At 48.0% G+C, this 27,721-nt stretch overlaps 1 protein-coding gene across 3 annotated transcripts in view; it reads left to right on the forward strand.

Moving 5' to 3' along the window:
* Window positions 1–27,721, forward strand: part of CEP112 (centrosomal protein 112) — a 561,355-nt gene that overhangs the window by 117,779 nt on the left and 415,855 nt on the right. For all 3 annotated transcript variants that reach the window (XM_088467969.1, XM_088467982.1, XM_088467976.1), the window contains exon 6: window positions 1,062–1,139. In XM_088467969.1, coding sequence (XP_088324095.1) covers window positions 1,062–1,139 — 78 coding nt within the window. The remainder of the gene's footprint in view (window positions 1–1,061; window positions 1,140–27,721) is intronic.

Here is a 27,721-nt window from a genome sequence, read left to right on the forward strand (position 1 = left end):
CTTTTTTTCGACACCTATTCAATGGTGAAAAGTTATCACCGTTTTTTATCAAAGACTTTTCAAAACTGCGATAAGTCTTTGATATTGAATACAGTGTAAAACTAAAACAAGTGATATTAACGCAAAAACGATAAAAAAGTGCGATATTAACGCAAAAAACACCCATATTGAATACCCCTCTTAGTATATGTTTGGCCAAAATACTTAGGCCCTCATTCAGAGCCGTACGCTCTGAGCAGAGCGCACGCTCTGAATGAGGGCCGTCCTCCATAACTATGGAGTTTCCCCTGGACGCTCGTATAGCTGTGGGTCACCACCCACAGCCTATACGAGCGTGCAGTTTGATGGCCGCGATGGTCTTGACCATCGCGACCATCGAAACTGCGAGCCGGAGCCTGCGGTTGAGGTTTTCAACCGCAAGGCCCGGAGTGATTTTGGCTCTATCAGAGCTCTATCGGAGCCAAAATCACTCCCACTGACATCACTAGTGATGTCAGTGGGCCGGCCTCTGACGGTAGGCGTTCCCTTGGGAACGCCCCCGTCAGGGAGGCACGCCCACCAAAGGGGGCGTGCTGTCAATCAACATCGACAGCACGCCCCCTTTGATCAGACACAACGAGCGAAGGACTTTCCTTTGCTCGTCGCGTCTGGCGCATGCGCACGACGGAGCTCCCGCCGTCGTGCGCATGCGCAGTGCACAACATCGACCCACTTGCGAGCGGACAGCCGCTTGCGAGTGGGTCTGAATCAGGGCCCTAGTGTGCACCTGCATTTTCCGTTTTATGGTATATTTAAGGTAGACTTGAAGGTGAGACCCCTTCTCCTGGGCTAGCACTCCTCCCACCTGCCACAGGTGATTTTAATTTTAATGCACTGGTGGGAACTGTGGGGTTATTAAAGCTCATTCCCACAATTGAAGTCTTATGAGGGAACTGCTCATTGGTGGGCTCCGCGTTTCTGTTTTTTCATGAAATGCTAATAAATACATGCATTTATAAATGTCTAGAGTCATGGTGTCCCTCTGATGATGTACCTTTTTTTTACTTGTGTATCTGGTTTAGGGGGATCAAACCAAAGGAACCTTAGCCAGCTTAGATGACAGTGACCTGGAAGCGCGTCTGAACAGCTGGAATCTCGGGGTAATGTATAGACACAATTGTCTAATGAATGCATATATTTCTATGTATTTATATTTACTTTCCTGTACATTGCAGTTTTCGTGTACTTTTCCAGCCTAACTCATGGCTTCCAGCATTATTACTATCCATATCAACTGCTATGAATCTGTATTGTCCACATTTGCATGTGTTAATTTTTGTAGCATGTGCCGTGCAAGTTCTTGCACATCGCCATATGCTCAACTCTGCATCAGTCCCTTAATATACATAAGAATGCAGCTGGAACAAGTCCCATGTTTCAGTTTCACAGATGTCACTAGTTTCTTGTGAATTGAAGGGTTATATTCTTTAATAAGTTAAGCCTACAAAATGACTGTCTCCACCACTCAGGCCATAGAGACCCCCAGGGTGAGTGACTGTCTCTAGTAGACGACACATCTAGGTGACTGGGTGCCACTTATTGCACCAGGGGGAGATGTACTAATCCTTGGAGAGTGGTAAAGTTGTGAGAGGTAAAGTACTAACCATTCAGCTGCTAACTGTCATGTTACAGGCTGTTTGAAAAATGACAGGAGCTGATTGGTTGTACTTTATATCAAATATTCTCTGTGAAGCGCTGCAAAATATGTGTGCGCTCTATAAATAACTGGTAATAATAATAAAAATCTCTCTCCACTTTGTCACTCTCCAAGGCTAAGTACATTTACCCCTCTGTATCTTGATCAATAGCCTAAAGACTGCACAATGTTTACACAACATCACAAGCTGAATATATTTTCCTACTATTTGATATATGCATAGATTACTAATAGACCATTTGTCCACCTTCTATGCTTATTTCTTTGTATAAATAATAAGAATATCACTAGTTATCTCTAGAGCTTGCGCCTCTATATGATCATGTACCCCAACTCCTTAGTGAGTTATGTACCTCATAAAATTATGCTTGGCCTGAAACCCTTTCTATGCGTGGTCACAACTCTAGTGTTCATTCTAAGTCCGGTGCGAGGCAGGACGCCGCATCGTACAAAGGGCACTCTAGTGCACACCTGAAAAGGGGGTGTGGCCATGAGAAAAGGGGGTGTATATTTAATAAGCGCCCCCTTTTCATCACTCTTAGTGGTGTGCTCAGCACTTGCGTACATGCTGGGCTGCCTCCCAAGCTCTACCCTCTCTGTATAGATGCTCACCGGCGGTGAGCGCTGCAACACAAATTTTTCTCACCCGCGCGACACTGCAGCCCCCGGGTGGGGACAGCACCCGGCATGTTGTTTTAGCGGGCCGCCGCCAAAATGGCAGGGCTCATTCTGCCCTATTGAAACAGCCTAGCCTAAACTCTCCTGATTTATCCATTTTCTCATGTTCTATGCACTCCTAATTGCAATGACTGGAAAAGGAGGGTTGGAGAGAGTCTATCATGTCATGGCATGTTAATGTGCATTAAAGCACACCTGTTTCCTGTCCACAATAGGAACATCTCCTAAAATAATGTGTATTAGCTGTGCAAAAGCACTGATATAAAATAATAATGGTCAAAGTATGCAAAATACTTAATGGAGAGTTTTTGTAAGTATTGAGATTATAAAATAATTAATGATAATAATCAGAATAATTGCCTACAATACCCTTTGTTACTTTACAAGAATGAGTCAGCCTTGAAGTCTCCGATTTCCACTCATAACGGCAAACTCTGAAAATGGACAATCTTAAAAAAAAAAAAATTGGGCACCCCTTAATCTGCCCCATAGATTAGGGATAAACCTTGAAGATGTAAGCCTATGGCAGCGTTATGTGTAAAAAGCTACATTAATATAATCACAAAGTAAAGTCAGATAAGAGAGCAGTTCAGAGACCAATATCTCTGGGAAGAATTAATGAAGTCATAACACTTGTTCCCTGGCATTTGCTAATCTCGCTCTTTGAACCAGGATGACTGTCTGCTTTACTTGAGACTTTCTAATGACGGTACTTTGAATTGTGTCCATTGCTTAGTTTAACAGCAAAACAATTCCCTTGGTCTCTGTGGTGCTTTGAATCACGTCTCTGTGATGTTTCTTTGTTTGGCAAATGTGCTGTTTATTGTCTGAAGGGGGAAAAAGGCTTTGTCCAATGCAAAATGTGAACTGTAGGCCCGATGGATGTCACACTACATACAATTTACATCGTTCACAAAGGGACCATTTGTAGGGAAGTGTGTTTAACTGTCACGCAGGCATAGAACCATTTCCAGTGATTACTGTGTTTTCTCAGTAAAAACTGGGATGAATATAATGTCTCCAGATACATTGTAGGATTTTGTTCTACTAAATTTCATGCAGCGACAGCTTGTCCCGCTGCTAAAGACTGTACCGTGTAATAACACACATAATACATGCTGTATATTGGTTTCCCATCTTTGCTGGGAAAAGCAGGATATTCACTATAGCATTTCATGCTTATAGTATAAAGTAAGTATAATTTCTACATCAGGGTCCATAGGGTATCCACAGGATACCTTGGGGGTATAGGTGATGACGTCAGGCATCGGGCACCATAGAGTTAAGTTTTCAGCCTCCCAGGATGCACTAGAGTGCCCCTCCTATACCCCGCCCCCGAGCCAAGGCATCTCAGTTTTCGTTGGTGCCCGGCTCGGAGTCGGAGCACCTGTTTAGAGGGGGGCTAAGGATAGCCCCTGAAGTTTTCTATAAGGCAGCTGTGGCTGCCCATCTGGAAGTACAGCATGGACAGTCACTACTGACGTCCATGCTGTCTTCGCTACACCCCCGCCGGTACCAGAACGCCGGTACTGATCCAGGGATACTGGTAAGCATCTGGGGTCACGGCTAGTGGTGACCCCAGATGTTTGGGACCATGGCCGGATTCAAGGAGGCAGCAGGCAAGCAGCGGGGTCCCGCGGTGGGTCCCTGCTGACACATGGTCCAGAGTCCCCAGGCAGAGGGCTCCCTGGGGATTGGCTGCAGCGTGGTGCCAGGTAGTCAACCTGCGCTTCCACTACCCCCCTGGGACAGCGGACCGCAGCTGAGCGGTAGCGCTGCGGCGTCCCAGGGGTTAATTGCATGCCAGGGGAGCGTGCCTTCCCTGTACACAGGCGCCTCCCCCGCTGCACACAGCACTCTCTGCACCTGCCGATTGGCCCTGTGGCAGCGCTCCTCCCCCAGGCTGGCCTCTTCTCTGCTCAACGGTGGCCATCTTTATTGAAGCATGGTGAACGCTGCTGGAAGATGCTGATCGGTGGCATCGTGGTCTGGGTCCCTCCCGGCATACCTCTCCTCCGTTGGAACAGGTCTGTGTATGCAGTGCTGTGTCCTACCAGGCCCTGTGTCTGCGTAGTTGAGGATCAGCGCTGATAGTGCAGGGATTGATTTCTTTGCATTGTATGTGACTGCTGCTAGCGTCTGCTGCCTGTACTTTCACTTTCTGTCAGCCATTTCACTGTCCCTGCTCCTCTTCTGCTAAAGCCCTTGCGGTGCAGTGATTGCAGGGTGGTTCTTCCACTATACTAACAATATCTTTGAGAGGGGTCACATACTTACCATCATGTCTGAGAGTGATTTTCCTCTCCAGCTTCTGTGTACTACGTCAAAAAAGGGGAATAGAGTCCGCACTGGTGTAACACAAAATAGATATTAATAGTATCTCAATTATAGAACCAAATTCAAGTCTATCACCAAAGTTTAAACAAATGATATTTATTAAAGAAGATTTTTAACTCTGGATGACTTATTATTGGTGGTGCACCCAAAACAATTTGTGCTATACACATATATCAAAGAAACAGAATTTGCAAGAAGGCAAAGACTGAAAAAAGACAAATAAGTCTTTTTGCGGCACTCTTGAAACAAATATCAATATTGGAAATATTTAAAATGTACTTAATTAATTGCCTTAGCTAAAATAAAGTCTAATTCACAACAAACTTAATTAAAGACAAACATATACAATGAATGTGTGACATGCAAATGCACACGATAAACAAATCATAATCAGGATCGTATATATTTTCGCCTATCTAATTATCAGTACATAATAAAACAATTTGTGTTACTGATACTCTTATTTACCTAGAGGTAGACATAGGACTATGAGTTAAGTAATTTAATAAGATATTTTAACCTTGCCTATATATTATTACAGAGCCTACGATCGTAATTACGATTTACCTATTCACAGGATATACCAACCTCATGTTCATGCTACCACAGACTATAAGATCCTGATTATGATTTGTTTATCGTGTGCATTTGCATGTCACACATTCATTGTATATGTTTGTCTTTAATTAAGTTTGTTGTGAATTAGACTTTATTTTAGCTAAGGCAATTAAAGTACATTTTAAATATTTCCAATATTGATATTTGTTTCAAGAGTGCCCCAAAAAGACTTATTTGTCTTTTTTCAGTCTTTGCCTTCTTGCAAATTCTGTTTCTTTGATATATCTGTGTACTACGTGCAAGGTACCTATAGCGGAGGGGGAAGGTAACATCAACAGTGGTTTTTATTGGCGCGACCAATTACTGTCACAGCTCCGGTACAGGAACCGCCCTGGGCTTGTTTCTCCTAAGCGATTACAACCCTAGTGGGAAAGTTAGCTCCGCAACCTGCGTTCTCGCAGATGGGATTGTCCCAGCAGTCAGTGGTGTCGTCACCCATGCAGGGTTTCCCGAGACAACTGATGGTATCCCTCAGCCTCCCTATTTCCCCTCCTCGGGTCTCTCAGGAGCCTGCGTGGGTTAATTCACTAACAAGTTCTGTACAGCATTTGTTTGACGTGTTACAAGGGGAGTCTGTGTTGCGGCCGGTGGCGTCTCTGTCCGCTCCTTATGAGGATGACGACGTGACGTCCGATGATGGGGAGATTCTGGATCTTTCTGACCAAGCACCTCTCTCCGTACTAAAGAGTTGGACGCTAAGTCTAAGGTTTATATTCCTGGCCTTATTCGTGCAGTCCGCACAGCTTTAGTTATTGAGGATGATGATCCTCCGGTGTCAAAGTTCAAATATGCCTTTTTCAAGGATATTAAGGGTGACGCCACAGTGTTTCCTCTTTCGGGTCAGTTAGTAGACCATTTAGAGGAGGCATGGAAACATCCTGGTAAACGGTATCAGCCTCAAAGACGTTTAGCGGTGGCTTATCCGTTTGCGGACAATTATTTTTCGAAGTGGGAATCCCCTCAGGTGGATTCTCATGTGACACGCCTAGTCCGAAGTGCCACATTGCCCATGCCCTCCATGTCCTCCTTGAAGGATGCTACGGACCGTAAGGTGGAAATCTGCCTAAAGTCCATTTATTCCCTCGCGGGAGGGGCATCCAGACCGGCTATGGCCGTATGTTGGGTAGCCAGAGCTATGGAGCGCTGGGCAGATAGTTTGGAGGCGTCTTTGGATTCCGACTGTTCGGCTGAACAGTGCGAGTTGGTAGGCAACCTTCGAGATTCGGCCACTTACATCAATGAAGCAGGCTTGGATATTAGAACCCTCACATCTCGGATTTCTTCGGCTTATGGTTGCGATCCTCGAAGGCAGACGCTGATTCCAAAAAGGGATTGGAAGCTTTGCCCTTTAATGGAGAAGTCCTCTTTGGTCCGGATCTGGACAAAATTGTGGCAACGCTGGCAGCAGCCAAGTCTGCATGTCTCCCGTCTGCTGCGGTCCCTTCCAGTTCAGGTACGTCGTCCTTACGGCCTTATAGGGCCCAGGGTAGGCCTAAAGCACAGTCCTTCCCCGACAGGCTGGCCCCAAGAAATCGGCCAAGCCCAGGAAACAGGCCTGGAGTACCAGACGTCCGGCCCCTAAGGCTGATGACAAGCCTGCGGCCTGACGGTCCGGACCTCCCTTTGGGGGATCCAAAAATGGAAGGCCGCCTACTGCAGTTCGCCCAGTATTGGTCGGCAACTGCGACAGACACTTGGGTTCACGAGGTGGTTTCTCACGGGTATGCCCTCTCCTTTCGGCACAGGCCCCCATCCCGATTCTTCACCACGGGTCTTCCCTTAGACCAGAACAAAGCCATGGAACTGCGGAAGGTTTTGCACACTATGCTCCAGGCTGGAGTTATAGTGCCTGTTCTATTCTCCCAGAAGGGCCAGGGTTTCTATTCCAATCTATTTTTGGTGCAGAAACCCAATGGGTCGTGCCGTCCGATTCTCAACCTTAAGGCACTCAACAAGTCCTTGCGAGTGCCGCGGTTTCGGATGGAGACCCTACGGTCCATCATTCTGGCGCTGGAACCTGGGGATTACATGGTGTCGTTGGACATACAGGACGCTTACCTGCATGTCCCTATTCTTTTGCGTCATCAACAATTCCTCAGGTTTGCAATCCGCAACAATCACTTTCAGTTCCGGGCGTTGCCTTTTGGCCTGGCGACAGCACCACGGGAGTTCACCAAGGTTATGGCGGTCATGGCGGCGTTCCTGCGACTGCAGGGAGTCCGCATGTTGCCGTACCTAGACGACCTTTTGTTGGTAGCAGGGTCTCCAGAGCTCCTTCTACGCCACTTGGATCTGACGATTGCAGTACTGCAACAGCACGGCTGGTTGATAAACTGGCAAAAGTCCTGATTCCGTCTCAAGAGGATTCTACACCTCGGAGCCTTATTGGACTCCAATCAGCAGTGGATCTTTGTGACGGGAGAAAAGATCTCTGCCTTGCAGTTGAGGGTGCGCAGTTGTCTGCAGAGTCGCCGTGTGTCTCTACACTCGGCGATGAGGTTACTGGGCTCCATGGTGTCAGTATTCGACATGGTGGAATATGCCCAGTTTCTCTCCAGACCTCTGCAGCAATTGATCCTGTCCAAATGGAATGGACTGCCTCAGAGTCTAAAGTCCCAGATGATGGTACTCACTCCGGAGGTTCGCCTGTCCCTTGCCTGGTGGTTGCAGATGACTCATCTCAACAAGGGTCGTCCGTTTTGGGTGGCGAACTGGGTCCTATTAACAATGGACGCCAGCCTTTGGGGCTGGGGAGCGGTCACGGGTCCACACTTGTTCCAGGGCAGATGGACTCAGGCGGAAAAGGAGCTTCCGATAAACATCTTGGAACTCCGCGCCATTTTCAATGCTCTCCAGCAGGCACAGCGGGTTCTTCAAGGTCACCCCGTGCAGGTCCAGTTGGACAAGGCCACCACCGTGGCTTGCTTAAATTGGCAAGGAGGAACCCGAAGTCGGGCGGCACTCGTAGAAGTGTCCCGCATCCTGGTCTGGGCGGAGCGCAATCTCCCGGCCATATCAGCAGTATTCATCCTGGGAGTTCTCAACTGGGAGGCGGACTTTCTCAGTCGCCAGGACATTCATCCGGGGGAGTGGTCTCTGCACCAGGACGTCTTTCAACTTCTGGTGGACAGGTGGGGTCTTCCAGAGATCGACCTCATGGCGTCTCGGCACATCAACAAGTTGCCGGTGTACGGGTCTTGCACAAGAAACGAAAAAGCGTCTCTGGTGGATGCTCTGTCCGTCCAGTGGACGTTCCGGTTTGCTTATCTCTTTCCTCCATTTTCCCTTCTTCCACGGGTAATCCGGAAATTCAAACAGGAAGGAGGGACGCTCCTGTTGATAGCTCCCGCGTGGCCCAGGCGGCACTGGTTCTCAGACCTTCAGGGTCTGTCCGTGGACAGTCCTCTGCGGTAGCCGCTATGACCGGACCTACTGTCTCAGGGTCCTTGTCTTCACCCGGACCTGACTCGGCTGTCTTTGACGGCGTGGCTGTTTTGACGGCCATGTTAAGGTCCAGGGGGTTTTCCAGCTCTGTAGTACGAACTAGGCTAAGAGCTCGGAAGCCTTCTTCTGCAAGAATATACCATCGTGTGTGGCATACGTTCTTCCAGTGGTGTCTACCAAGAGGTTATGCCCCTCGGGAGTTCCGTCTGTCTAGATTGTTCGCTTTCCTACAGGCGGGGCTAGACCATGGGCTTCGCCTTGCTTCTCTGAAGGTGCAGGTGTCTGCCCTGTCAGTCTGGTTCCATCGTAGGATTGCTGCGCTCCCTGATGTGTGCACCTTTATGCAAGGTGTTCTTCGCATTCAGCCACCTTTTGTTCCACCGGTGGCGCCTTGGGATTTAACTGTGGTCCTGAGGGCTCTCCAGGGACCACCGTTTGAACCACTGGGCTCAGTGGACCTTAAATGGCTGACAACTAAAACAATATTCCTTCTGGCCATTGCTTTGGCCAGGCGTGTTTCTGACTTAGGGGCTCTATCCTGTAGACCCCCTTTCCTGATTTTTCATGGGAACAGGGCAGTGCTGCGCACTCGTCCTGAATTTCTTCCCAAAGTTGTTTCTCGTTTTCATATCAACGAGGAAATCATTGTGCCAGCTTTTAACTCACCTGATCTTTCAGTGGGTGATACCACTTTGGATGTTGTGCGGGCCTTAAGGATTTATGTTGACCGCACTTCTTCGTTTAGGAAGTCGGACACCTTGTTTGTCCTCTATGGCTTCCGTAAAAAGGGTTGGCCTGCTTCAAAGCAGACTTTGGCAGGCTGGATTCATATGGCCATTTCAGAAGCTTATCTTCATGAAGGCCTTCCGGTTCCTTCCTCTGTGAGGGCTCATTCCACTAGGTCTGTGGGTCCTTCGTGGGCAGCTCGACGTGGTGCCTCGGTTGTCCAGATCTGCAAGGCTGCCACGTGGTCCTCTGTCCATACCTTTGTGAGGTATTATGCGTTTGACACCTTTGCCTCTCAGGATGCTTCATTTGGGCGGCGGATTCTCCTTTCAGCACAGGAGCGTCCCCACCCTTGAAGGATACTGCTTTGGGACATCCCCAAGGTATCCTGTGGATACCCTATGGACCCTGATGTAGAAAATATGACATATGGTAAGAACTTACCTTTATTATCTCTATTTCTGCGAAGTCCATAGGGTTCCACATGACTCCCGCCCTGTCGCACCTGTGCTGCAGATAGGCTTTACTCTGGTCACCGGTTTTTCCGTCTCCCTCTGGTGAGAATGTGATTCTTGTGTGTGTCCAGATCTTTTTTCTCTCTCTTCCTTCTCCTCTTCCGGCCTATGGCTTGGTACGTAACTGAGATGCCTTGGCTCGGGGGCGGGGTATAGGAGGGGGACCCTAGTGCATCCTGGGAGGATGAAAACTTAACTCTATGGTGCCCGATGCCTGACGTCATCACCTATACCCCAAGGTATCCTGTGGAACCCTATGGACTTCGTAGAAATAGAGATAACAAAGGTAAGTTCTTACCATATCTCATATTTTTTTTTACTAAACTTGGCTCACAGAAATGAAGCATGAGGTGGTCCTTCGAGACAGAAAACCTCATCATTGGGTGGTGAATTCTGCTTTAAATAAATGGGAGCCATGGTGTTTTTAAGCAATTGTTTCACCTGTTGTTTATAATTGGTATCGGTTTTCTTTAGGCAGATCTGTCTGTGTAATCTTACGGCCCCCCATACATCAATCGTGCAATTTGAAATCGATTGTGTATAGAAATCTTTCCCTTTTTCAGTCGATTGTGGCAATTCTGCAATCGATTGTGGCAATTCTGCAATCGATTGTGGCAATTCTGCAATCGATTGAATAAGGGAAAGATTTTTATACACAATCGATTTCAATTTGCAAGACTGCTGCAATCAATCTCTGATGTATGGGGGACTTTACACTGTTGTATTACGACTAACTGCATGGCTTCAGTGAACTGAGAGTTGGAATGAAACAAAAATCTATTTAGTAAAAGTTGCAGTAGGACATGCCCAAGGCAGTAAATTTGAATGTGCATACTTGTTTTAAGGACGTATATCTACAAAGAATAATTAAAGGATTAATATCCTGCCCACATACGGACACATTCTGACCCTGGGTACTAAAGCATCACTGTCCAGTCTGGCCACATGTGGGATCAAACATCCTGACTAGATGTGGGCCTTTTGGAAGATATTTGCACACACAATAGCGGCCCTTCATAAAAATACTTAATAATGATCTAATCTTTTTGATCAGAATGTTTTCAGCTTTGCACCGATATTACAGGACAGTTCCATTATGAGTGTGCAGTGACTTCTTATAATATGTAGATGGTGCTGTGTGCATGTTTTCTCAGTTTAGAATGTTTAGCCTTTCAAACAATAATGGTTACTATGATAAAACCGGCAGGCTAGAGAGCACATCAAAGGGGGCTTAGAGCTGCACCAAGTAAGCAATGAAACATACAGAGTGATAAATTGACATATGAAACTGAGTGTAATGAAGTAAATGAAGTATTCAACCGCACTCTTTCACCGTATTTCTGTTAAGTATGTAACATTATAGAATGCCCCTTTACAATAACTGGCATTATTGGTTTTATTGGAATGCTTCAATTTGCAAGAATCACTTCTGTTATTTAGTAGACTGCAAGTCAGTCACTCAAATCTCTGAAAATGTAGCCTGATTTGTAATATCCCACTTCATCTGCCAAGTTTAAGATACAGTAGACAGACTCTGTACCCTATAAACATCTTGAATTTAATGTGGCTATCTGTGAACCTGTTGTGCTGCCGATGGGTGGCAGTAACTGACCTAGGGCCCAGTGGCATTTGCACTTCAGTTTTAACTGGTAGCACCCACAAAAGTTGTTTTGAACGTTGCTGTGTGATACCCACAGAATTTGGCCCCTTGGACACCCATTATTGTTTATTAATAGTTATTGATATAGCGCACTGCATTTTAAGTATTGCAGTCCCTGCCCCAGTGGAGATTTTTTATCACATGGTTATACACAAGATGCATAAACTGAGTGGAATGAACAAGCACTCGTGGGGAATTGCATACTGGCTGTCAGACATGCAAGCATGCGATTGAAAAGAAGGGATATGTCTGAGATGGTGGACTGGTCGTAATAAGAAGGACAGAAAAGATAATTTGCTGGACACATGCATTATAAAAGGTCTAATGTTGGGTACACACTAGGATCACGGATCGGTCACAGACCAATCCGCCTTTACGAGCGGCCGATTGGTAAACTAGACACACTTACTAATGGGCTGCGATCAGCACGAAAATTTTGGACAATTGTATAGCGGCCCGCGATCTCCTGTCACTTTAGACGGGAGATGCGGGCCGTGAATACAATTGAATTCCGCCCATTGTCTGTCTTGCTTTGTTTGTGTGTCACCTGTATTAGTCCCCAATTCAAGTTATAACTACCAAGATTGGAGTATGCTTGTGTTTCTCTCTCTCTGTCTCCATGTGCAGTTATTGAGCTGTTTCCCCTATGTATTTGGCTTGTGGACAGCGAAAGGAAATCTTCAATTTGCAAATAGGAAATGTTTTCACTGACACACAAGCCCCTGTATCCAGTCTCCTGCCAGGGGAGAGAGATTGAAGGATCTGCACAGACTGCTGGAGACAGGAGGTCTGGACTCTCCCAGCCCATGTGTCAGGAGTATTCTGCAGGCCTGGGGGATTAAACTTCTCTGCAGATCACCTTGCTATTGAGTGTACATCGGTCTGGAAGAAACCCAATAGCTGGCTCTTAATGTCTGCATAAATCATTGGCTTACACGTGTCAGCGACCTATGATGTTGCCCCTTCCGTGCATGTCCCATCACAGTCATGCCATTCCCTCATGTGATGCAGCTGGTGATTTCAGGCCTCAGTTCTGTCAATAATATAACCACAATCTCTGAAAACTAGATGTAAGTATCCACTCTGGTCACCTGTTTTGTTTCGGCTGAAGACCCCTGTGAAATCAAAATAGGTGCAACGGACTGTAACCACCAACAGATAATACTTTGTTGTACATGCAGATATGTCTTTCCTTGTCTATCCTCCGTGCGTTATGAGTCGTGTTACACAGGGCGCATGAGAGCCGCTGGCTCCCGCGTGACTCAGCCTGCCCTGGGCATCTTTTTCGCCGCAGAGCAGACTTTGCTAATCAATATGATATACAAGCATGTGTATGTTCTGCGTGCGACTGAGGCCCGTATTCAGTTAGAAGCAAAAAGCCGAGACCTGCAAAAAAGTATCGCCGATTGCGACTTATCGCCAGATGGAAACTTATCTCCGTATTCAATTCAATTCAATTCAATGTAATAGGCGAAAAAGATTCGCCTCTGAATAGCTGGAGAAAAGAAGTGCATTTTTTTTATTTTGGGGTGCAAAGGTGGGGAAACCTCTCAGAACCCTTGGGACAACCCCCCAAAGGATAATTGCGTTAAAAAATCCTTAAAAAAAAGTGAGGGGCATCCCAAAAAAATACTTTCAAATTAGGGTCGAAAAAGTAAAAAGTGGGGGTACAAACATAAAAAGTAGCAAAATAGATTTTTTGTGGTCTTAGATTGTAAGCTCCTAGGAGCAGGATCCTCCTCCCCACTGTCTCACAGCCTTCTTCTCTAGCACTTCTATGACAGCCTTAACCTTCAGAGCTGTACCGTGTATGGAGTATTGTGTTGCTAATTGATACTTGTGTTCTGTTTATATTTTGGTTACTGTATTGTAATGTTCTGTGTACCAATACTGTATGTATGGCGCTGTGGACCACTTGTGGCTCCCTATAAATAAAATGTAATAATAATATGGGTGAGGTGTTTTTTTGATTGCAGGTGCTTGTTTAAGGTGCGTTTTTCAAAACTTCACTTTAGCGACTTTTAAATATGCTAGCACCCATTTTTAAGTACTTATTTTCTCCTAAAAATACTGCTTTATGCCATTCTTCACCACCTGTGCAAATACACCTAATTAGTGGCAATTGTGTGAACTTAAGTACCCCAAACAGTTGAATTAGGGATAATCAGGCACTACTACATTGATCCCCAATGTTTCTGCATCTTTTTGGGGTGTTCAGGCTGATTTCCCCGATTCTGACATCACCTTTTGGAATTGAATAGGGCAAATCGCGTGGACGCGCACAATAAGTTTCTGCGTCTAAAATACGCGATGTAGGCCAAAACTCCGGCATGCGAAACGTTATCGTGTACGCGAAACTAGTTGAATATGGGCCTGAGTCTGTAAAATCATTCCAATGGAACAATGTGTGATAAACAGCCGTTGACACTGTAACGTACCATTTCCAATGCAGATACAGCTGCAGTCAAACACATGCCGCATATCATTTTAATCAGCAAAATCTGCTTGTATGGCTCTTTCGCACAGTATTGCAGATAAGATGCATTTAGTACCCACTATGTTGGGCCATGGGTGCTCCCACGACATCATCAGTCACATCGTCAGGTTGCTCAATCTGGCGATGCAACTGACGACCCCGTGGAGCTGGATGACCTATTGGGTGGTTGGGCACCAGATCGTCTAATGTGTACCGGCCACTCGATATATCGTCCCATCGCCTGTTCAGGGGATGCAATCGGGAAGCCGGCTTCCCGACCGTCATATACCGGCGAGGGTGAAATGCCGCTCATTTCACCGACGCCCGGCATCCCGGGGGGACTTAGGGATAGGCACCCCCTCGGGAGGTAAGGGTTAGGCACCCCCCCGGGGGACTTAGGTTTAGGCAGCGGGGAAGGGGGGGGTTAGGGTTAGGCACCCCTAAGGGAGGGTTAGGGGGGTAGGTTAGGTTAGTTAATTGTTACCTAGGGACGATCGGATTTCCAGCGCTGTCGTGCTGCCGGAATCTGTTCTTGTGTCGGGCTGCCGCTGCTGGGAATCGAACCATGCGGCCGGCGGTATTTCATACCGATTCCCTGTTCAGTCGCCCGTCGGATCACTGGGTACACATATCGTTTAATGTGTACCCAGCTTTAGGTAAGAGAGTACATTTGGAATCCTGATAACATCTATGATGTCAGGCTTGTACAGTTTGTTCATCTACATGAATAAAGAAAATAATGTTTCTCCTCTGTTGTAGTAGTTAGACCATGTGAGGTATGGGTCCTTACTGACCCATATGGAAGCAGGAATTATGTGATGTTGTAGATCTGGCTGTCAAATGTTGCTCAACATTGAACAAACATTTTGCCATGTTAAAAAAAAAAAAGTTGAGCTAACTATTTTCAAGCTCAAAGTGGACAGTACTGTAGAATAAATTTTATCTCTCCCGCATGATGACATTTTAATGATAATGACTTGTTTTCATTTCAAAGATCTAATGCTTTGCTGTTATGGTCTCCATTCTATCTGACAGTACAGGAAAAGTTGGTGTGTTGACAATGGATAATTACTCCCTGCTTTATTAATTTAGATCTTTTTATTTACTTTATTTATTTTATGTCGTGCCTCCCTGTAAACTCTCGCTCCCCGGCTCCAGTCCTCATGATTTATGTCAATACAATGTTGGTGGGCCAGACTTTCCTGGGAAACGAAAGAATATTTTATATACCACAATGCCAAAAAAGAAGAGCCTCCTGGCCAGATTAAAAGAAGAAAGGCTTTAATAAAGTATGTCAAATTGTAGCTTGTTGTAATGGAATATTCTTTACCCAGCACAGTTCAGCGTTAGTTCAGCTCTGTGCATTTTACGTCCAACAGCCTCCTTAGTCATTTGATTCATGGCTGCTTTATTGGCACGCCCAGATCCCATACATCTGGTTTTTGATTGCCTCCTCCTGTCACTGCTGTTAAATATTGCTAAATTTGCATGTTGCTCTCATCACGCAGCTAAAGTAATTTCTCCGTGACTTTGTGTTTTTGTTTCTTTTTACATTTTCTTTTCTTTTTCTTACTTTTTTTGAGGGACGAAAGGGGGATTGGCAGCGAAACAAATTTTTTTTTTTTTTGTCTTCCTACTTTTTATTTTTTCATGCGGTCATGCTGTAAGAGCAAACGTTTTCAAAATGACAATCTTGAAAGAAAAAATGTTAAGACAGTTTTAAATGTTTACAGACCAGAGGAGGGAAAAAGTGGATATTTTGTTATTGTGGATTACAAAGTGGGAACATCAGACTTCAAAGACCATCTGGGCGCTGTAAGCGAGCAGGCGAACACATGACTTAAGTCCTTATAAAATATTGCACACATTCCCCAGCCCTTCCTCTCTCTTTTTATCCCATTCGCTTTGTTTTTAAGATGCAAATTCTATTTGGTCTTGAAATAGAGTTGATAATTAAATCCTTGCGTGTATTTTGTCTTTAGAAAAGTATTTCAGTTCATTTTGTGTAAACAGTTTTTTTTTTTCCAAACACACATTGCTCTGCAAGGATGTGCCCTACTTGACATGTGAATAAAATTAAAAGTAACGTTTACTTGCCATCTCGTTATTTCTAAGCTCTTCTTGTCAGCCTTGATGTTGCCAATTGGCATGTTGGAAATCTTGTCCCTTTGTAGTGACATTGCATTCAGATGCATCTGACTACATGGTGCGGTCGGCTCCCCCCTCCCCCTCCCACATAGCGCTGCATGGGATCGCACATCACTTCCCCAGATCAGCTGAATTTGCAGTAAGATTTGGGGGTGCGATGTACGACCCCACGGATATGCGCACTATCCGATATTATGCCCATACACGGTGCAATATAGCAGCCAAATTGTTCCAATCCGGCGGATCGGCTGATTTATCGCACCGTGTATGGGCCACTTAAGTAAGACAACTTTTATTGTACAGTAATTCTTTTCACTAGTATAAAGTTGGGTACACACAGTACGACCCAATGATGCGATGCATCACACGTGCTGTATGATGATTGATATGCTGCAGCGTTTGGGGTGCATGGATGGTTACCGTTCCTGGAAACAGGTGTGTTGCCCCTGTTTTCCGGGAGGATTGAGGCCAAGAAACCAGTGACTTACAGTACAATACAGTGCAGGACAAAGACACTGTTTATACACATTGCTGCATTAACGATCATAGCACTCAAATAAACAACAGGGAGTAAATAACCAGGTGTTAGGTGCCCAAATGAGGAGCAGATGAAAGTATAAGTAAGGAGAAGCACAAGAGGGTAGAGGGCCCTGCTTGTGAGCGCTTACATTTTAAGTATAGCTTACCTAATTGGCAGCTTGGTCGGCGAGACGGACGGTCATCTGTTTTGTCTTTGAAGTATGTACCCAGTTTAAGACTGTGTTAAGAATGCTTTTTACTGGGGGGTCGTGGCTTGGAGTGGCATCTAGTAGGGAGCAAACAAGCGTGCTCTCCCTGAAATAACCTGCCTATATTCTGTAGGAGCGGTTCCCCTGCCTTTATACTCGCCTGCATCGTGGGTGAGTGTGTGCTGCTACCCCTGGGTCGGTGTTGGGCCGTCTCTCCTCTCCCTCTGGCACTCACGAGTGGCTGGAAGCGGACGCTGCTATCCGGCTGTGGTCTCCTCTCCTCTGCTGGTTATGTGGATGGCTTCCGCTGACACTTCCCGGCGGCTGCTGACTGTGGGTCTCCTCTCCTCTTCCTCCTGGCTCTGGTGATCCTCTGGGGGCAAGATACTGCTCCTCTGCTGGGTGGACTGCTGGCCGGATCTCCCTCTGCCTCAGGCAGTGGTGCTGGCTCCGGGTGTTGCACAGTGACGGCGGCCATCTTGGATTTGGTCACAGCCGTTTTAGAGGATCACTGAACTTTACTTTAAACTTTCAGCAGCAGCAGGATCACTGTGTAAGTGGTGTAAACATTTCTCACCCCTTCCCCCCTGCTGCCTGATCTCCCTGCAGTGGTGCCTGTTTTCAATCCATATTATTGCTCACCTGCTGATTCCTGTGATTAATATTTCGGGTGACTGGCTGGGACCTGTAGTCTCCGTCTGGATTCCTGCTGTGCTGCCTATATTTCCTGATTTATTGCTGGGCTTTAATTTGATCTTTCTATATTTCCTGGACTTTCTGCCTGCATTAATATTCTACTTCCCAGTATCCTCCGGTGATCCCTTTGTGGTATAATTGGGAAAACCGGCCATTCCTCTGGGGCGGCCTCTAAATTGGAACGTTTAGCCCGTACCACTGCTCCTTCTCCGCCGGTCAACCCTCCTCCTAACATTCCGCCACCACCTCCTTTGGCTGCTGCGTCTGATTCTGCAAGTGACTCTCAGCTTTCACATATCTTACACGCTATTGCGAAGTCGGAAAAGAGGGTCACTGACAAGATAGGTGAAGTACAGATTGATATCTCCCTGATCCGTCATGATCTTCAGAAAATACGGAAACGAGTTGGAGAGGCTGAACATCGTATCTCTGCTGTGGAGGATCTTACAGCTCCAATACCTGGGCAGATTGTGGCCCTCTCCACTGAAGTGGCTGCCTGTCGTTCCAAGCTATCCGATTTGGAGGGACTCCTCCGAATAAATAATCTGCGCTTTGTAGGCCTGCCGCAGTGGTTTGAAGGTTCTGCTCCTGAGGAGTTCCTGGAGGATTGGTTGGTGAAACTCTTTGGTAAAGATGCCTTCTCACCGCAGCTTTCCGTTGAACGGGCCCATCGCGTGCCTGCTAGGCCACCTCCTCCCGGAGCCCCACCGAGGACATTTATTGCCCGCATGCTTCATTACAAAGACCGTGACGCAGTCTTGCCGCTGGTCCGCCTCCATGGTCCTCTCAAGTTGGATAATCACTCTATTTCAGTGTTTCCTGATTTTGCTGTTGAGGTGCAAAAACGCCGTTCTCAGTTTATGCCTGTTAAACGCAAGCTACGGGAGCACCAACTTCAATATTCCATGCTTTTTCCGTACCGTCTTCTTGTGGTGGCTGATGGCACCACTCATTTTTTCAATACACCTGCAGATGCTGAGGCCTTGACTTCCGCGGCTTCCACGTTGACTTTTTTCTACCATGGACTCCTTGTTGTTTCAAGATGCCGATCTGGGGGTTTCGTGAGTCCGTTACTGGTTTCCCCTGTTTTAAGTGCGCCCCCTATTTTGTTTGATCATTTAATGTATTTTCTTGTTTGTTGTGGTCCATCTGCTGTTCTGTCGTGATTTTTTTCATTTATTCTCTGGTAATGGGGGGGTTGGGACAGCTTAGTGGACTCTAGTTTGTTTTGAGGGGCAACCGCTCCTCAATAACTATTTGGAGGGCCTTGCTAGCAATAGCTTTGTCTACCAGCCCTAGAGAAGTAAGTTATTGTTTGCTTATTTTAGTCTATGTTTGTTCATTTAGACTAGGGAATTTTTCTCTTTCTTTTTTCGGGATTAGGTATACCATAAGTTTGGTAGGGTATGCAGAGTGGGTTTTGGATGTGGGTTAGTTTGTTATTTTTCTTATGTTGTTTTTATTTGAATTATTTTTATGTGTTGGCATTTTTTTTGCTATTCTGATATGATGGTATAGGTGCCGACCTGTGTATTGCTTGCGCATGGGGGTATCTTTATTGTCTTTCTGTCTGTTTTTTTTATCCTTTTTGCTCTGTTATGTGATTTATTATTATTATGGCTGCTGGGGATAATTCTGGGGGCATTTATTTGCTCACCTGGAATGTTTGGGGCCTTAGTGATAAGGTTAAAAGAGCCTTAGTTCTGTCAAAGATTACAAAATTGAATGTGGATATTGTTTGTCTTCAGGAGACTCATCTCTTTGGTAGCCGTATAATGGCTTTGAAAAAGCCCTGGGTGGGTTGGATGTACCATTCCACTTTCTCTCATTCTAGAGGCGTCTCTATCCTGATTCACAAGCGTCTTCATTTTAGTCTTGATACAGTCCAAATTGATCCCATGGGTAGATATGTTTCTACTTCAGGGTCCATAGGGGTCCACAGGGTGACCTTTGGGTATAGCTGGATCCTGGATCCTCGGGCACCACGGAGTTAAAGCTTTTAGCTGCTCCCAGGATGCACTTGGGTCCAACCTCCCCTATACCCCGCCCCCGAGCCACAGGCACCTCAGTTTTAGATGGTGCCCGGCCGGAGTCGGGTCACCCTGCGGGGTGGGCTGCAGGAGCAGCCCCCTAAAGCTTTTAATTTTTTATTTAACTTAGTTAAATTTATTTATTTTTTACTATAAGTTTTTTCTCTAGAGCAGCAGCGCTGGGCTGTCTGTACAGACGCCCACGCTGCCGCTCCTTCTCCCTGCTGGCGCCGCGACGCCAGCACTGAACTGGGGATCGCGGCGGGGGAAGCCAGAGTCTGTACTAGCCGGACTCTGGTTTCCCCCGGGACTGCTGCCGGAAGACGCCGGGGAGATCAGGTAAGCCGCGCACCTCTGATTAGCGGCGGTGCGCGGGTTCCTTTCAAATGCAGTCCCATGCCCCCGGTCTAGGGGACAGACCGGGGGCGCTAGCGGTGGCGGCGGGCCCCCCCTCCAGCGGAGGCATACCCCGCCAGACCACTAGACCACCAGGGTTAATATCGCGGCGAAAGCGGGATGCCGGCAACCCGGGGGTTAATATGCTAGCCAGGGGAGGAAGCCTTCCCTGTCTAGCGGCTCCTCCCCTCAGCTCAGCGCGCCTTTCAGCTCGGAGTCTGGCGTCGCTGAGCTGCAGATACTCGGGCCACTCCTCCTCTGAGGTCTCCAGCGGCCATTTTCTCTGTGGCAGCGTGGATACTCTCAGGGAGCACGCGGACCGGTCCCCCTGTGTACCTCTCCCCTGCAGAAGGACAGTGTACACAGCGCTATAGCCCTCCCAGACACTGAATCTGGGAGGTTGATTGTAGTGGAAAGGTGCAGTGAGTATATCTTCCTGCATGGTATGTGACTTTTGCTAGTGCTGCCTGTCTGTGTCTTTTTTCTACTTACTGTCAGCCTGTACCTATCCCTTTCCTTCTCCTACAAGCCCTACAGGTGTGCGGGGGAAGGGTGTTTCTACTGACCTCACCTATATAGATCACGTATTTGTGAGGTCCGTCACATACAGTTGTGTGCTACACGGTGCCATATTGTGGGCTGTTGTTCAGCACACTGGTGAGTGCGCACGTTTTCTTCCTAAGTCATGTCTGAGGAGGAGATTGAGCACTCCGGGGCTCCAGCATTGTTCTCCTGCAGGCGCTGTTCTGCAGGAGTGGATAGGGAGGATTTGTCACAGGACGCCTGTGCGGACGGTGCCAGGCGGTCCCTGGTACGTCTAAACCTCCCATTTCGCAGGAGCCACCATGGGCGATGTTTTCCCAGGTGCTGGTGTCCATCGCGGACCGTCTGTCGGTCCCGACTGCCGCCCCTACTAGGGCGTTGCCCCAGCCTGCCATCCCCCATTCCCCGGGTGTCCCACAATTATTGCAGACTCCCCCGGGGTCTCAGCCTGTTGGTCCCTATGCGGGGTTGCCAATGTATATTCAGTCCACCCCTGTGGCACAGCCGGCTGTGATGCCGTTTCAGGCTCCTGTGACAGCTCCTCCATCCTGGGTGGATGCGCTTTCCCACAATGTCCAAGATTTGGCGGCAGCATCTTCGGCTTTTCAGTCGATGTTGCGCAGTGACGTGCCCTCCAGGGCGTCTAAACGCTCAGTCATGGCACAGGCTGCGCATCTTTCGGATTCTGAGGGGTTCTCGGATGATGGTGAGGTACAGGATGACTCAGCCTCAGATGCCTCAGTCCAGGAGGTAGACACTAAGTCTTCCATCAATGTGCGGGCTCTGGTTAAGGCGGTGCGGGCTATTCTTCTGATTGAGGATGAGGCACCCCGTTCCCAAGTCAAGGTATCCTAGTTTTAAAAAAGCTAAGGTTACTTCTACAGCGTTCCCCTTGTCTGATCAGTTGACTGATCACATGGCGGTGGCCTGGCAGACGCCCAGTAAGCGTTTCCTGCCACAGAAACGCTTGGCGTCCAATTATCCATTCCCGGAAGCGCATTGTAAGAAATGGGAAACTCCGCCTGCAGTCGATTCCCATGTAACACGCCTCATCAGGAGTGCTACTTTGCCATTGCCGTCTATATCCTCGCTGAAGGACAGGAAGGTGGAGACTTGTCTAAAGTCTATTTATTCTCTCTCAGGGGCTGTAGCCCGGCCGTCCATGGCCATCTCCTGGGTGGCCAAGGCCATTGAGGGGTGGGCCAACGCCTTGGAGGACACGTTTACGGATGAATCTCCGGACGTCCAGGGGGCGTTGTTAGGACAGATGAGAGATGCCGCCTCCTACATTGGAGAAGCATCTTTGGATGCTAGCCTGTTGACCTCTAGGGTTTCGGTGGCAGCAGTGTCTGCTCGTAGATCCTTGTGGTTGCGGTCTTGGAGAGCAGACGCGGATTCAAAGAAAGGCTTGGAGGCCTTACCTTTTAATGGGGAATTACTATTTGGTCCGGACCTGGACAAAATAGTAGATACCCTGGCAAAATCCAAGTCAGCCTTCCTCCCTTCAGCTACTACACCTGCTAAGGTCCGGAGCTCGGCGTTTCGTTCCTTTCGGGTTCAGGGCAAGGCAAAGGGTCAGTCCTTCCCGAGGCAGTCCGCACCCAAGACCGCCTCAAAGCCAAAGAAGCAAGCCTGGAGTGCTAGGCGCCCTTCTTCCAAGCCAGAAGATAAGCCTTCTGCGTGATGGGACGGGCCTCCCTCTGGGGGACCCCAGAGTGGGAGGCCGACTTCTTCAATTCGCCCAGTGCTGGCACAATACCACCACGGATGCCTGGGTGCGAGAAGTGGTCTCCCAGGGGTACGCCCTGTCTTTTCGGCACAGGCCGCCTTGCCAGTTTTTTTGCACAAGTCCTTCTCAGGACAAAACCAAGGCCTTGCAGGTTCAGGAAGCCATAGAGGCCTTGCTGACGGCGGGGGTCATTATACCCGTACCACAGTCTCAACGTGGGATGGGGTATTACTCTACGCTGTTTCTGGTGCAGAAACCCAATGGCTCTCATCGCCCCATCCTCAATTTGAAGTCCCTGAACAGGTTTCTCAGGGTTCCCAAACTCAGGATGGAAACTTTGCTTTCCATCATACTGGCGATGGAACCGGGGGATTATATGGTCTCCCTGGATATCCAGGACGCCTACCTCCATGTGCCTATAGCAACATCGCACCAACGGTTTCTGCGGTTTGCTATTCTCCACAACCACTACCAATTCAGGGCTCTACCCTTTGGTCTCTCCACGGCACCAAGGGTATTTACCAAGGTGATGGCGGTCATGGCGGCTCACCTTCGGAGCCAGGGGATACGGTTGCTACCGTATCTAGACGATCTCCTCTTGCTGGCAAGCTCCCCGGAGGTACTGATCCAGCATCTCCACCTGACGGTCGCTTGTCTACAGGCGCACGGCTGGTTGATCAACTGGAAGAAATCCTCCCTCATCCCATCACAACGGATGGTTCATTTGGGGGCCCTGCTGGACTCTCGTCAGCAACGGATTTTTCTGACTCCAGAGAAGGTCTCCTCCTTACAGCTGCGGATTCACAGTTGTCTGAGCAGTGGCAGAGTGTCGGTGCACTCAGCGATGAGAGTTTTGGGGTCCATGGTGTCGGCATTCGACATGGTGGAGTTTGCCCAGTTCCATTCCAGGCCCCTGCAGGGGCTGATTCTTTCAGAATGGAACGGATTGCCACACAGGATCCGCTCTCAGATGCTGGTGTTGTCCTCGGAGGTGCGTCTGTCCCTAGCCTGGTGGCTGCAGACAGCGCATCTCCTGGAGGGGCGCCCCTTTTGGATCCCGGAATGGGTTCTGCTCACGACAGATGCCAGTCTCCGGGGTTGGGGGGCGGTGACAGGCTCCTTGTCACTTCAGGGTCGTTGGTCGGCGGAGGAAGCGATTCTTCCCATCAACATCCTGGAACTGCGGGCAGTATACAGAGCCCTGCAGTCGTCCGGTACCGCTCTTCACGGAAGGGCTGTTCAGGTGCAGTCAGACAACGCCACCACGGTGGCGTACATCAATCACCAGGGAGGGACTCGCAGTCGAGCTGCGATGTCGGAGGTGTCCCGCGTCCTGGCTTGGGCGGAGCGCTATCTTCCAGCTCTCTCGGCAGTTTTCATCCCAGGAGTCCTCAATTGGGAGGCAGACTTCCTCAGCCGTTACGATGTGCATCCCGGGGAATGGTCGCTTCATCCAGAGGTATTCCAACTACTCGTGGACAAGTGGGGGCTGCCAGAGCTGGACCTGATGGCGTCCCGTTACAATCACAAGCTGCCTGTGTACGGGTCAAGGACAAGGGACGCAGGCGCAAGTCTGATAGACGCGCTGTCGGTGAAATGGCTGTTTCAACTGGCTTACTTGTTCCCTCCGATATCTCTGCTGCCTCGGGTCCTGCGCAAGTTCAAACAGGACGGAGGCACACTGATCCTGGTGGCCCCAGCGTGGCCCAGAAGGCCGTGGTACACCGATCTGCGGAGCCTGTCCATCGACGCTCCGTACCTCCTACCTCAACGGCGGGACCTGTTGTCTCAGGGGCCCTGTCTTCACCCGGATCTGGGTCGACTATCTTTGACGGCGTGGCTCTTGAGACAGCCGTCCTGAGGTCTCGGGGCTTTTCTAGCTCCGTTATTACCACCATGCTGAGGGCGCGCAAGCCTGCTTCCGCGAGGATCTATCACAGAGTGTGGCACACTTACTTTCAGTGGTGCGAGGCCAGAAACTATGATCCCCAGGTGTTCCAAGTTTCGTGTATTCTGGCTTTCCTTCAGTCCGGTTTGGACTTAGGATTACGTCTTTCTTCACTGAAGGTACACGTGTCTGGTCTGTCGGTGTGGTTCCAGCGCAGGATCGCTGCTATGCCGGACGTACACACCTTTTTCCAGGGTGTTTTGAGAATCCAGCCTCCCTTTGTGCCACCTGTGGCCCCGTGGGATTTGGCGGTGGTTCTTAGGGCCTTACAGGGTCCTCCTTTTGAGCCCTTGGAGTCAGTGGAGCTCAAGTGGCTAACTTTTAAAACTGTTTTCCTCTTGGCAATTGCTTCTGCCAGGAGGGTTTCAGATTTGGGGGCGCTTTCTTGTCGTCCCCCTTTTCTGATTTTTCATCAGGACAGAGCGGTGCTTCGCACTCGTCCTGATTTCCTGCCTAAGGTGGTTTCCAGGTTCCACATTAATCAGGAAATTGTTGTACCAGCCTTTCAGTCACCTGATCTTTCGGCTGGGGAGACTTCCTTAGACGTTGTAAGGGCACTCCAGGTTTATGTGGACCGGACTAGTTCTGTGAGGAAGTCGGATTCTTTGTTTATCCTCTTTGGTTTTCACAAGAGGGGTTGGCCTGCCAACAAACAGACTCTAGCCCGTTGGCTTCGTTCTGTTATTATTGAGGCTTATATGCAGGAGGGTTTACCTGTTCCAGCCTCTGTTAAGGCTCATTCCACTCGGTCCGTGGGCCCTTCTTGGGCTGCTAGCCGTGGCGCCTCTGCTGTTCAGCTCTGTAAGGCGGCCACCTGGTCTTCCATTCAGACCTTTTTGAGGTTCTATGCGTTTGACACCTTTGCCTCTCAGGATGCATCCTTTGGGCGCCGGGTTCTCCTATCAGCACAGGAGCGTCCCCGCCCTTAGTTGGACTGCTTTGGGACATCCCCAAGGTCACCCTGTGGACCCCTATGGACCCTGAAGTAGAAAACAAGAGATATGGTAAGAACTTACCTTTGTTATCTCTGTTTCTACGAAGTCCATAGGGTCCACAGGGCACCCGCCCTGACGCACCTGGCTTCATATGGGCTCTGTGACTGGTCACCGGTTTTCCGTCTCCCATTTCTGTGAGTATGGTTCTTGTGTGTTCCAGTCTTCCTTCTCTCTGTTTCATCTCCTCCTCCGGCCTGGGCTGCTTACCAACTGAGGTGCCTGTGGCTCGGGGGCGGGGTATAGGGGAGGTTGGACCCAAGTGCATCCTGGGAGCAGCTAAAAGCTTTAACTCCGTGGTGCCCGAGGATCCAGGATCCAGCTATACCCCAAGGTCACCCTGTGGACCCTATGGACTTCGTAGAAACAGAGATAACAAAGGTAAGTTCTTACCATATCTCTTGTTTTTCCTGAGAGCATTTGTTAATTCTCTGTTTGCGCATATACTTGCGGTCTATATCCCCCCACCATATGCTGCTGCCTTTAATGCACTTTCTCTTTTCCCTTTACCCCTGTTATTTGCTTGGGTGATTTTAACAATGTAATGGATCCTTCCCTGGACCGTTGGTGAGAGTCCATTTCTTCCCTACCTCCCTCCCTGTCTCTCTATTCTAAATTTATTGCTGAATTGGGCTGGTTAATGTCTGGCGTGTCCGTTATCCTGCTGTCTCTGCTTTCTCCTGTCAGTCCTCTACTTATCTATCTTTTTCCCGTATTGATATGGTTTTTCTTTCACCTATTTTGGTTCCCAGAGTTTCTACAGTTGATTAATTATTGAGGGGTGTCTCCGACCACTCTACTATTGGTTCCTCCCTTTCGGAAGGTGCCCGTTTTTGGAAGCTTAACCCATTCTGGCTGGACCTGATGGGTGCTGGCTCTGAGTTGGAGGCTGCTTGGGTGTCTTATTTTGAAGATAATGCAGGTACTGAGGTTTCTCTCCTTTGGGATTCCTTTTAAGGCTTTTTTAAGGGGCACCTTTATTAAGCGTATTGCTAACATTAAATTTTATCGTAGGCAACAGGAAATGATTCTGGAAACTGCTTATAGGGATGCTGAGACGCAGTACCTCTTGTCCAGAGTGATCTCAGACAGGGAGAATATGCTTCATGCCCAGCGGGAGTGGTCGGATCACCTGTTTGATAAATCCAAGCGGAAACTGTTGTTTTCTCGTCATAGGCAATATTCACAGGCGGATGTTGGGGGGACTTATTTAGTTTTTTTGGCAAAAGAGGATGGTGCTTCCAGAACGGTCTCTGGTATCATTGATTCTTCTGGAACGTTTCATACCTCTGCTCCTTCTATAACAGATGTATTTTTGCAATAGTACTCCTCTCTTTATGCTTCTAAGGTATCATATTCTCCCTCCCAGCTTTGTGCCGTTTTAGAGGCAGTCCGTCTGCCCCGTCTTGAAACTGAGGTAGTGAATTTGTTAGATGCTCCTTTTATAAAGGAGGAATTGGAGGTTGCTATCTCCTCCTTTCCACACTGTAAAGCTCCCGGAGTTGATGGTGTACCGATAGAGGTGTATCAGAAATTTAAAAACATCTTTATTCCGCGTCTTATTGAGACTTTTGATGCTTTTTTGAATGCTGTTTGTCTCCCACAATCCATGTCGGAGGCCTTGATTGTAGTGCTCCCAAAACCTGGGAAGGACCCCCTCTATCCAGACTTTTATAGACCTATTTCCCTTCTTACCTCTGACATTAAAATATTGGCTAAACTGCTGGCTGTTCGTCTTAATTCTGTTACTTCTATTATACACCCTGACCAGACCGGCTTCATGCCTGGTAAATCAACTAAAAATATTAGGCGATTATTTTACCATGTGCAAATGTCCCATGGGTATGCTTCTGAAGCGGTGGTGGTCTCCTTAGATGCAGCCAAGGCCTTCGATTCTGTGGAATGGGAGTATTTATGGGCGGTCTTGTTTAAGTTTGGTTTTGGTCCTCGTTTTATTGGCTTGGTCCGTCTTTTGTACTCTACCCCAGCAGCCAGAGTGTTGGTGAAATGGTTGTGTCTCCTCTTCTTTTCAAATTGGGCGTGGCACTCGCCAGGGGTGCCCTTTATACCCTGCATTGTTTGCACTGGCTATCGAGCCCCTGACGTGTCTCATTTGCTCAGATTCCGCTATTCCGGGCTTGCGAGTGGGCCATGTAATTGACAAAATAGCTCTTTATGTGGATGATTTGCGTTATTCAGGATTTCGATTTTTTTTTCGGGGTTGCTGATTAATTGGTCCAAGTCTAATATTTTTCCTTTGAATGGCTCCCTGTCTCTATCCCCCTCTCTCTCCTTTCGGTATTTGGGTGTCTCCATTTCACCTAACCCTGCTGACTTTGTAGAATTTAATGTGATGGCCAT

Source organism: Taudactylus pleione, unplaced genomic scaffold, assembly GCF_031769625.1.
Source record: "Taudactylus pleione unplaced genomic scaffold, aTauple2 ptg000012l, whole genome shotgun sequence".
Taxonomy (NCBI): Eukaryota; Metazoa; Chordata; class Amphibia; order Anura; family Myobatrachidae; genus Taudactylus; species Taudactylus pleione.